Below are 12,308 nucleotides of genomic sequence, written 5' to 3'. Positions count from 1 at the left end.
ATGAATAAATAAATATTCAGATGGAACTGAAATATTAAGAGACTGGTATATGTTAACAAATTTTAGAGATGTTAGAAACCATTTATTTAATCTGTTCTCCCACCCTTTTAATTTAAAAAATCATAGATGTTAAAATATACTTTAAAAAACACCTAAATTAGGGAGTGATTCTTAGAGGGTAGTAGACTTCTTTGCAGAGAATTCATTTTAGTTCTTATTTAATAGTCTCCTGCCTTGGGGAATGAAGCATCTTTAATGAAGTGAGAGCCTTGAGAAAAGACTTAGTGGAGTGCTTTACAGAAGTCTGTAGCTGAGAGAGTAGGAATGATTGTTAACTAAAGATAATTTTGTAGAACACTTATAGTAACTTTGAGGTTAAAGTTATTATTTTGAGCTCAGCTTTTCAGGACTTCACTTGTAGGAAATCAAGAGACCTCTTAATTCTATGCTGCATATCTTTTCTGTAGAATATAAACTGACTTCCAACTTCATGTACTTTACAAATACTTTCTTTTATAATCTAGACTTTTACAGTATTTGGAGGTTCATAGTTGTTATAAAAGCAAACCTTTCACTGGCAGATTAACACTTGGAAAGTTATGAATATGCTTATTTTTATTTTCCATGGCTGGTCAGGAGTAGGGTTATATAGAAGTGATTGGAAAACTAACCTTATGTGTGTGTGTGTGTGTGTGTGTGTGTGTTTTAATGTGGATGGGAGGAATCTATTCCAGATGCCCTGTATACTGAGATACCCACTGTATAGAATGTGAAGTCAGAGGTGGTGATGGCTTGATAGACTGGAATTGGAAATAGGCTCATGATTGGTTTGAATCATTTTGCTGCATGTTCTCTCAGTTTTATCCACTTCTGTGGTAGAAGGGTTCTTTTCACTGGATACTGTACCCCTCTCAGGGTGGCAGACAGTGAAACTACACAGCAGGCCAGCGCCTCCAGTAGCCCAGCCTCACTGCGTACACTCAGCGCCTGTGTCTCTAATTGCAGTGTAAACGAAGGGCTCAGTAGTGACTTTAGTTGTCTGGAAGGGACTGACTGGCTGTATTTATTTTATGAAATCAGTTGCTGAAGAAAAGCTTTAATTTCGTTGGTATAATTTCATGTATACTTTGGAGAGACTTTTCAAGTTGGGGACAGTTTTTTTCAAAATACTCTGGAGTATGCTGAATTGTTAATAGAACAAGGCAAAACAAATATTTTCAAACCTTTTGATTGTTTGATTCTTCTGCTGAATATTCATCTCATCTGAGGCTTGAGTTTTCTATTAGTGCATTACTTAGGGTTCCTTTATAATTTTATTTGAAACACTGAATTTAGGTCAGTGATACATAAATAGGGTGGTGGGGTATCAGAATCACCTGTGAGGTTTTTTAAAAATTATTTACTCTTATGTTTTACCTCTGATTTTGACTAAATACTTTTCTCTCAGCTCCCTCACCGTCCTAGAGCCTTTGCTAGATTATCAAATCACTGGTTTTCAGACTTTAAAAAAACATAGAATCTCTTACTTCAAATAAAACCAAGCCTGCAAGACATAAATTTGAGTGGACTTTTCTGATTCAAGTTGGAGTGGGAACCCTGTGACCTGCCTGCTCTAACCCTGCTACCATCTAGCCAAGTGCCTGAAAAATAAGGAATTTACTATATTCATGAATGAAAATGAAAGCAACACTGTTTTCAAATGAAATAATGACCTGTGCAATATAAAATGAGAGGCAAAATGCCTTACTTCTTTTGTCTTGTGAATCTCAGAGAGATTTTGTTTCATTTATTCTCAAAGTAGTTGAGTGTGACTGAGGATCAATTCAACAGTGAAAATACATTAGATGGGGGGATATAGTTATTCACAGTCCGGTGTGATTTCTTCTGGGCCCTATGTGTGTGATGGAATTTCTACTCTGCAGTTAGTTGATAAATAGGAGGGAAATAATTTACCTCTTTCTAGTTGAAAAGTAGCCTATCAAATATAAAGATAGATGATTATCTAAAGATTCCTCTTGATTTTATACCTTAAAAGATAAAGTAAGCAGAATTGTAAACATGATCTTGGAAAATGACAGATCTCCAGCATAGCACCTGATCAGATTTCTTTCTCTACTGTTTCTTCCTTTGGTGGGTAGGTGGTGGAGAAAACAAACCCTACAGAACCAGTTGGAGTGGTTTGCAGAGTGGATGGAGTATACCAGGTGGTGGAGTATAGTGAGATTTCTCTGGCAACAGCTCAGAAACGAAGCTCAGATGGACGACTGCTGTTCAACGCTGGCAACATCGCCAACCATTTCTTCACCGTACCGTTTCTGAGAGATGTTGTCAAGTATGGGCAAGCTGGGGGCTTTTAAAAACTTTATTTATTGTTAAACAGAAGCTAAGTCACCTGAGAAGTAGGAAGAAACTTCAGATCCACAATTCATCTTCCTTCCTGAAGCTCTCCTTTATCAGATAGAAGTTTACTTGACACTGTGGTTGTTTTTAGTAAGCTGTATCACCAGGTGCAAATTTGTAGTAGCCCATTCTCCTTCTGCATTAACTGGAGTCCAAAGGACTTCTCCCTTTTCTTCTCCTTCCCTCCAGCTGTGCTCAATTCTGGTGAAGTAGCGAGTAAGAAAGGCAACACCCTATCTCTCTACAACTGGAAACCTCAAAAGATACACATATCTACCCTACATCTACTGAATCAGAATTTCTGAAGGTCGATGTAGACATCTATATTTTTTAAAAAGCTGCCCATGCAATTTAATTTAACTGGTTCTCTGACTAGCATTTAGGAACTAGTAGATTGGAAAGTGAAGAAAAAAGAGCTTGAGACCAAGCATGGAAATCAGCATAGTGGTGTCAGCTAATAATAAAGAGTTGTTTTAAAAAAAAAAAAAAAAAAGAGTTGTTTTATCCCACCAGATTTTTAAATGAAGGACCTTCTCAATATCTGACTCTTCACTTGATTGCTTTTTGGATCAAGATGACTGCCTACTGTTTAAAAAGTTACTAGCTTTACCTCACAGTTTCAGCTCCAGTTCCAAAATACTTCCTGCTGGGCTTTTCGTGGCTGTGTTACTAATTCACCCATAGTAACTATAAATACTCATCTTTCCATCTAACACCTGACAGGATCCCAGTTGGGAAAATTGGGGCTGAGAGTGGAACATTTTTATATAAGACATGGAAATTATGGGAGAGACGTTGTTATGAGCTGTGTGTATTTTTTTTATTGTAGAGATCATCATTTGATTTTTCAAAAAAATGAATAGGGAAATCTGTTTATTTAATATTTAAATATGAACTGAAATTTAATGAATGCCCTTCCCTTTGAAAGTCTTAGTATTTGTTGATGCATTAGCTCCTGAGTGTGATTATTAGATTCTTTGACATTTTAAATTTAGAAAGTGATTGTCTTTTTTTTTTTTCTTTTTTTCCCTCCATAGTATTTATGAACCTCAGTTGCAGCACCATGTGGCTCAAAAGAAGATTCCATTTGTGGATTCCCAGGGGCAGTTAATTAAGCCAGACAAACCAAATGGAATAAAGATGGAAAAATTTGTCTTTGATATCTTCCAGTTTGCAAAGTACGTTTTGAATAGCATCAGTAAGATTAAGTATGTCTTGCGATGTTGCTTTTTGCTCTTCTAGGCAGGACACTGTTTTCAGAAAACAGTTGACAGCAGGTATGTCAGGCATGGTGTTTTCACTGTGAGTATATAGTTTAGATTCATTATCATTCTCTGGTATGAAACCACCAAGGCATGAATATGGTTTTAGTTGCCTTTGAATGCTTTTTAAAAAATTTCAATTATTGTATTATCTGGCTCTCCTGAAAACTTGTTAAAGTCTCTTATTTTGGCTGAGAGATAAAAAAGATTGAGATAGAGAATTGGCCCATTTTGTGGTTAGGCCTTTACTGGCCTATGAGTAAATGTTTCAGTGAGCATGTTTTTAACTTATGATTGCTCTCTGTTCTATTGATTAAAGATCACATTAGCTTGAGTTGAGATTTGTGTCATATATATATATTGTTGGGGAAGGATTTTTCATTTTGTGTGAAGAAGATAATTCCAAATTTATTTCATCCAAGGATGAACATTATTTCTTTCAGCATTCATTTGAAATTGCATTAAGAGAGACTGTAATTGACTACCAAAGGCTCCGCTGTGTGGAGAAAAGTCAGAAGCTGTGTGCAGTTTTACTTCATAATAAAGCAGTGTTTGTATGGTTTCACTCTAGGAAGTTTGTGGTATATGAAGTATTACGGGAGGATGAGTTTTCCCCACTGAAGAATGCAGACAGTCAGAATGGGAAGGACAACCCCACTACTGCAAGGCATGCTTTGATGTCCCTCCATCATTGCTGGGTCCTCAATGCAGGGGGCCACTTCATAGACGAAAATGGCTCTCGCCTCCCAGCAATTCCCCGGTAGGTTGCTATCTTTGCTTCTTTGTGTGGCTGCCTCCTGTACTTGTCCTCTTGGGCTTCTTTCTCCTCTATGTCTGATGTACACCTAGAACTTTTAAAAGAGCTGAATATTGTTGTGGCAGTTCATGATGTGAAGTAATGAAGGCTTGGCCCCTTACAGAGAGAGCAGTAGCTTTACTTCCCCTGAAAGAGGAACCTTCTAAAGCTTTTGTTTTTTTGGATGCCGCTCTACCATGTCCATGAAATGACTCCTACTGAAGAACGGTCAGAAGGAAGTTCTTTTGGTATGCCACAGGGTTAAGACCATCAGCAGCCACTGTGCCACAGGGAAAGAGGATTGATTATTGCTGCCCATATATCTGTGGCCTCAAGTGTTATCTACGAACCCCCCACCCCAAAAGACCTGGCACCCACAGGCTGCCTCTGAGACACGCATACTTCAGTTCTCCCTGTGGCATTTTAAGATTGCAGAGGGAGGTGCCAGGAAGGAATGTGCATGCTACTTATATTCACTGATACTCAAACTGTTGAAATGTTTAGGATTTTAGAAGTTTAAAAAAAAAAAAAAGAAGATCATCTTTGGAGCTATTCAAATATGAGATAAAGTGCTTTTCAGCTGTCTTATATTTTATGATAAAACCTCCCTTGATACTTAGAATTCCCCCCTTCTAAATTATTTGATGTTTCTATACTTTTGTCAAAAAACGTTTTGCCATATAATATATAATTCTTAAGGGATAAAAAGACTGTATGCACAAAGTGCTAGAATGCCTTTTAAATGTTTGAACACTGGGTATTGGAACTTACTGGGTACGTTATAAACACCTGTCTTTATTAAGAAGGAGCAGTGGTTGACTGTCTCAGTCCAAGGCCACTTTCAGGCTCTGTCTTGTCAACAAGCTAGCTCTGTGGCATGTCAGATGGTCCTCATGCTTCATCTTTGACCACTGAGGGTTTTTTTTGTTGTTGTTGTTGTGGGCTTTTTTGTTTGTTTGTTTTGCCCCCTCAGATCTCCTTTGCCAAGTTTATAATTGACCGTGAATACATGCCTTTCAGTCAAGTATATTTTGCAGTTCCACTTCATTTTTATTGTTTGGTTTGTTTCCATTCCCATTAATGCTTATTTATTCCTACATAGCGGTGCTACACATGGAAAGTCAGAGGCCATGACAGCTGATGTCAATCACAAGTAAATATGCCAGCCTGCCTGCAGTGCATGGTGGTGGGGCTGTGCTTCCCTCGGTACTAACTGGCGGCGTAGTTTAGTGCTCTCTGCCTCTCGGTGGTCTGGGGTGAAGGGCTGAAGCTGTGGTGGGGTTACTGCTTCCTTGGTGGCAGGTCTGTCTGGATGGCACTAACCCAGAATCTCAGTGCATGCTAGAAAGGGGGAGCATGCTTTTCTAAGGACTCTCACCATAGGTATTTGAGCCCGTACTGACAAGTTTACAAGTGAAAGATAAAATCTAAAGCAGGTTACAGGCCAGGAAGAACAAATGTGGGTCCGAGTACCCTTTTTAGCATAAGCATCAGCTGGATAAAAATGATATTCTATGGATGTGTCTTATTGAATTAGATATCTTCTCTCAGTACAAAGGCTAACTGCTCCTGACATATTGGATGGCTCTTAATGTGGAAAAAACTGTTCTTTTGATTTAGTTTCATAGTAACCGCTCCATTTTTGGTATCTCTGTGTATATTTTAGTCAGTTATTATCCTGCTCCTAAAGAAAGTACCTTTTTGTCTTAACAGTTGATAATTTTTAGCTAGGAGTAGCATACTCCTTCTCTTACTTGGGTACTGACAAAGTTTGAAAAAGTCATTATCTTTATAGCCAAAGAGACAGCTTGATATCCTTATTACACTTTGAAAGTTATTGGGTTTAGTGTGAATTTCAAATTTTTAGGATAATGTGGGACATGTGTGCAGAGCCACGGATCTGGAGATGGTGTTTATCTCAGAAATAGAGTAGCAGGGATGTCCGTTTCATTGTTGTGTTTTCTCCTGCCTGTGCCACTCATCCTGACCCTGCAGAGACAAGTCCCTGTGAGTGTCAGGTGTTTCCGGGACGTGGCCCTGGACGTAAGGACGTAGACTCAAAGCTGGCTAGTTCTTAGAGCAGCCGTAGGTGACTGTTGCCCCTAGTGCCATGGCGGCTGGGACGTAGAGCCTTTTGTCATTTTCTGTCCCATCCATCATTTTTAATATGTGGAAGCAAGCTGCTTTTACAATTTGAAAAAATAAAGTTTTGATCCTGAATTTCCTTTTCATTGAAACACAGCTTTCAATCTGTTAAGTGAGATAGCTGCTTAAGTATATAGCTGAAAACAACATGCAGCTATCTCAGCTAAGATACAAAATGTTTTAAACATTATTTATTTCTTGTTTGAGTTCTCTTATTTCACGCTCCCTCACCCTCATTTACTTCATTTGTAGTCATTTCTTGATAGTTAAACTGAAATAAAAGTTTGGCCCAAAATGAGATCATGGACTTAAAAATAGGTCTTCCTAAATTCTTAGCACTAAAGGATACCCTCAAAGAATAGAAAAAGATTATTTAAAAATGAGAGATGAAAGGGAAGTATTTTTTATAAAAGTGGGAGGAAGCAGCTTGAAGGTATTCTGAAAGAAGGGAAGCCGAGATGCTAAATTTTGACAAAATGAAATTATTTTTATTTTTCACCTTAACACCTGCTCAGCAGTGTTAGCTACCAAAACTAAAGAATAGGGGACAACTAATTTGCCTATCCCCTGAGATTTTACATTTGGTAATGGTAGCTCCTGTCGTCTTCTCTCTGGCATCCAACTTGCTGAGTTTTGTGGGGGATATCTGTGGTATGGAAGGGAAGTTATATTCAAGTTGGTTATGTGTTCCTTGGGTTCAGAAACACTTTCAGTTAATTATTGGCACATCAAATCCTTTAGGGGTTCAGGTGGGACTGGGCTATATACATCTTATCAATGGAATGGGCCATCATTTTCCCATCTGGTTTTATGTGACTCCAAGCTGTCCCCAGAGGGTCTGGACCTCTTGAGCTCTTTTGATAGAATCTGACACAGCTACATCTCAGGCTGCAGACACAAGTGCTCCATTTCTTAATTCATCTTTTACTTGAATTAGTCTCCCATCTGTCTACCCTCATAGTTCATTTGTTCCTTCTGCCAACATGCATTTGCAGGCCTGCACACAGACCTTCAGGTACTGAAACCCCAGGGGCTGAAGTAGCATACATAAGAGAAATTAGTCATTTCTTACAGCCTCCTGGGAGATTCAGGATGCACATACATTAAAGTTAAGTAAATCATCAGACAGTGATGTTGTTTATGTGTTAAATGTGTGGTATAAATAGTAATTACCCTAGGAGGCATGTGACTTATGACATGTCTAATAAATTTATTTATTTGTTTTTATAAATAAATGAATGAGAACAATTACTGTAAAATGCAGTGGTCAAAGGAAGGTTGGGGCTTGAGTTAAGTCTTGGAGGGTGGTTATGATTTGAATAGTTAGAGGGACCATAGTTGAGAATGACTTGCAGTAATCTAAAGTGCCTGTGTCTGGTCTGGTTTGACTGCGAAGTAGCAGGCAAGTGAGTTGGAGTAGGGTATAGAGTGCCTGGAAGGCTCACTAAATGGTTGTTTGGAGAAAGATTGGGTGTGGCTGACCTCAGAAGGTCTCTGATTTTCTTGACCCCACCAAAGCGTCAGACTTGCATATTTGGTGAAACAAAGGAGAGCTAATGGTTTGAGGCTGCAAAAGATTAGATTTTTTGTGTGCCCTGTATCTTACTGGTAAAATTCTCAAAATGGTGAAAAATCTCGAGGTTAGTGACTTTAGGAATATTAAAAGCACTCTTAATTGACTTTTGTGTTATGTAATTTAGGAACTCAGTATTGCAAGTGGATGTAAATGTTAGAATGTGATCTAGAGGAAGCAAGTGGTGACTTCAGATTTGCCTTCACTGGGGTGCAGTAAAGGGACTTTGGTCCTTGAAACACTGAATAAGTCAGCTCAGCTAATCTAGGAGATGTGGGCTGTACTGGGAGATAATCTAACTCACCTTTTAGTCCAATTAGAATTTTCTGCAGTGAAGGAAATGTTCTATATCTGTGCTGTCCAGTTTGGTAGTCGCTAGCTGTTCATGGCTACTGAGCACTTGAAATGTGGTTATTATGAATGAGAGACTGAATTTTGAGTTAATTTTTAAAATTTTAATTAATCCAAGATTAAATAACAATATGTGGCTAGTGGTCATTGTACTGGACAGGGTAGCTTTAGAATGCTGGTCAGCATTAGCACCTACCACGCGAGGTTGTGGCAAGGATTAAAATGAAATCCGAAGGATTCAAATTGTCTAGCTGTGAGCCTGGAATACAGTGTATACTCAACAAATAGTCCTTTCTTTATGGAATTAAAATTTGGAAATGATAAAAGATAGTGTGTACATTAAGGGATAAGTATATCAGGGTTGGTGAGATACTGTGAAGAGCCCTTGCTGATTACTGGCACATATCCCAAGTAGTGCCCTTTGAACCATGATGAGTTTGTGTTAACTTATTCCCCAGGAAGTTTAGTAATCTTGAGGGTAGGAGCTATTCTAATTGTTTAGGAGAATTTTGTTACCTGCAGGCTTCTCAGAGGGAAGTTACAATGTGTATTTTCACTCTGGCAAGCAACATGGGAAGCAGAATCTTTAACATGTCTGATTGTTTTCTTAGCTTGAAGGATGCCAATGATGTGCCAATCCAGTGTGAAATCTCTCCTCTTATCTCCTATGCTGGAGAAGTAAGTCTGCTTTGTTCTTTTCCCTATTCTTTTAAAAGTAGGATTGTGATGTTGTTTTATGATGAAGTAGAGTTGTCCTTAGGCTTCCATGGTAGCTCAGCTGATAAAGAATCCACCTACAATGCAGGAGACCCGGGTTCGATACCTGGGTTGGGAAGATCCCCTGGAGGAGGGCATGGCAACCCACTCCAGTATTCTTGCCTGGAGAATCCCATGGACAGGGGAGGCTGGTGGGCTCCAGTCCTTGGGGTCCCAAAGAGTCGGACATGACTGAGCGACTAAGCACAGCACAGAGTTGTCCTTGGAGAAGATACGACATTTTCCAGTGGGCGTCCCCTGAGGAGCTCATCCTGAGAGTGAGAAACCTCTCGGGAAATTCCCGGTATGGCTTTGTACCAGTGCCTTCGTTGCCATGAACAGAATGTTTAATGTTTAGTTCATTTCACCTGTACATCGAAATATAGTGGTCTTTTAAAAATAAGCCTTGCTTTTTTTTTAAGCCTTGCTTTTTCGGTAAATCTTCTGGCTTTTTTCAGTGCAATATAATTTTTTCTTATTTTTTTCAGTGGGTCTACTTTGTTCATATGCTTAGTACTTTCACTTTTAAGACCAGGGGATGTAGGGGTCCTTTTATTCTAATATGTACTGTTTTTTTTTTTGTTTGTTTTTCTGGAGATCCTTGTCAGCTTGCTTAGTTCTAGCATCAGAAATAGCCACCTTGCTTAGAATGTTAACTGTTGGGTGATGATTATAGGAAGAATGACTGTCATCTTATTAACTTTAAATATTATGTTATAATCAGAATGCTTTTCCCTCTTTTTGTTGTTTTATGCCTCCATAAATAGGCCATTAAACCCAGTTTTAAAAGTAAACTAGAGTTTTTTATTGACTTTTAAATTTCTGTATCTCAATCCAACTTTGAGCATTCATGCTTTATGTCATTATTATAGCCACTAAGTCCAGCACTGCGTGACGTGTTGATCCGTTTTCTAACTGTGTTTTTATTTCGACCCTCCTTTTAGGGACTAGAAAGTTATGTGGCAGATAAAGAATTCCATGCACCTTTAATCATTGATGAGAATGGAGTCCATGAGCTGGTGAAGAATGGTTTATGAGCCAGATACTAAATAAGTTCCACCACGATAAGAGTAGCTTTTATTTTTGATAGACTGACTGTGAACCTACAGGACCTCTCCTGGAATACTCATGTTTGAATATACACAGGCTTTCGTTTTGCTTGTTCAACTCTTGTAACTACTACATATTTCATAAGATCCAGGTGACTGAACTTCAGAAAGCATTTTTATGATTCACAGCTGATGGAAGGTATTATTTATATTTTTCAGTTGTATTTTTTTCCAAGCTAAGGAAAACATTGGCTATCTTGGATATTTCTTACAACTTAAGTATAGTCATGGTGTTCAACATCACTTTACTTGGAAGCATTTGTTTTGAAGTTGTACATAGTAATAATATGTCATTGTACATGTCGAAAGGTTTCTATGGTACTAAAAGTTTGTTTTATTTTATCAAAAATTAAATTTTTTTAAGAAAATAATTGGACAGTAAAATAAACTTTTCTTCTTGTCTCAAGTGTCATTTGTACTATGAAGAAATTATTCCATTGGGAAAATATGAAACTTTGGAGAAACTTTGAGATAGTACAAGAAAAACCAAATTAATACTGCTGTTGCACTCTTCCAGCTTTTTATTGATTATCGAACTTTGGACTTTATCCTCCTATCACTTTATAATAGTAGCCCTCAGCCAAAGATGGCTTTGCCCTTCTCCAGGACATATTTGGCAGTGTCCTGAGACATTTTTTGTTATCATGACTGGGAGGATGGAATGGTTGTACTGGCATCTAATGAATAGAGATCAGGAATATTCCTACCTATCTTACGATGCACAGGACAACCCCAATAAACAAGAATTAATCTGGCTCAAACTGTAAAGGTTGAAAAACCTTGTTTCATATCACTGCTTTATTCTCTTGCTCAAATATTTGGTGACACTTGGAATTTCAAAAGATTGTAATTTTTGCATTTCCTCAGCAAGTTAATCACTAACATCCAGGTTTTTGGTTGGTTGGTTTGCTTTCAGAAAGCTAGAGGATTAAAGGGCTCCCATGGTGGCTTAGGATCTGCCTGCAATGCGGGAGACCTGGAATTGATCCCTGGGTTGGGAGGATCCCCTGGAGGAGGGCATGGCAACCCACTCCAGTATTCTTGCCTGGAGAATCCCCATGTGCAGAGGGGCCTGGTGGGCTACAGTCCATGGGGTTGCAAAGAGTTGGACATGACTGAGCTGTCAACTAAGCACAGAGGATTAAAAAGAGAAAGGTGGTTCTTTAAATATAGGCCATAGGTCACATATTATTAAGGGTCCTCTATGGTCAACACCGAAATCAGATTGATTATATTCTTTGCAACCAAATATGGAGAAGCTCTATACTGTCAGCAAAAACAAGACCAGGAGCTGACTGGCTTGGATCATGAACTCCTTATTGCCAAATTCAGACTTAAACTGAAGAAAGTAGGGAAAACCACTAGACCATTCAGGTATGACCTAAATCAAATTGCTTATGACTATACAGTGGAAGTGAGAAATAGATTTAAGGGACTAGATCTGTTAGACAGAGAGCCTGATGAACTATGGACAGAGGTTCATGACATTTTACAGGAGACAGGGATCAAGACCATCCCCATGGAAAAGAAATGCAAAAAGGCAAAATGGTTGTCTGAGGAGGCCTTACAAATAGCTGTGAAAAGAAGAGAAGCGAAAGCAAAGGGGAAAAGGAAAGATATTCCCATTTGAATGAAGAGTTCCAAAGAATAGCCAGGAGAGAGAAGAAAGCCTTCCTCAGCAATCAATGCAAAGAAATAGAGGAAAACAACAGAATAGGAAAGACTAGAGATCTCTTCAAGAAAATTAGAGATATCAAGGGAACATTTCAGGCAAAGATGGGTTCGATAAAGGACAGAAATGGTGTGGACCTAACAGAAGCAGAAGATATTAAGAAGAGGTGGCAAGAATACACAGAAGAACTGTACCAAAAAGATCTTCATGACCCAGATAATCACAATGGTGTGATCACTCACCT

The 12,308-nt window shown here is 38.5% G+C and overlaps 1 protein-coding gene across 5 annotated transcripts in view; it reads left to right on the top strand.

Annotated features, from left to right (window-relative positions):
* Positions 1-10,798, top strand: part of UAP1 (UDP-N-acetylglucosamine pyrophosphorylase 1) — a 45,824-nt gene extending 35,026 nt beyond the window's left edge. For 3 of the 5 annotated variants that reach the window (XM_061120237.1, XM_061120235.1, XM_061120234.1), the window contains 6 exons: positions 2,139-2,332; positions 3,438-3,578; positions 4,234-4,422; positions 5,561-5,611; positions 9,139-9,205; positions 10,228-10,798. In XM_061120237.1, the coding sequence (XP_060976220.1) occupies positions 2,139-2,332; positions 3,438-3,578; positions 4,234-4,422; positions 5,561-5,611; positions 9,139-9,205; positions 10,228-10,320 (735 nt within the window). In that variant the 3' untranslated portion in view covers positions 10,321-10,798. The remainder of the gene's footprint in view (positions 1-2,138; positions 2,333-3,437; positions 3,579-4,233; positions 4,423-5,560; positions 5,612-9,138; positions 9,206-10,227) is intronic. The other 2 variants (XM_061120238.1, XM_061120236.1) reach the window with 1 other exon arrangement.
* Positions 10,799-12,308: the final 1,510 nt, after the last annotated feature.

Source organism: Dama dama, chromosome 20 (assembly GCF_033118175.1).
Source record: "Dama dama isolate Ldn47 chromosome 20, ASM3311817v1, whole genome shotgun sequence".
NCBI lineage: Eukaryota > Metazoa > Chordata > Mammalia > Artiodactyla > Cervidae > Dama > Dama dama.
The sequence above is the reverse complement of the archived record's forward strand: the minus strand, read 5'-3'. Positions and strand labels throughout refer to the sequence as shown.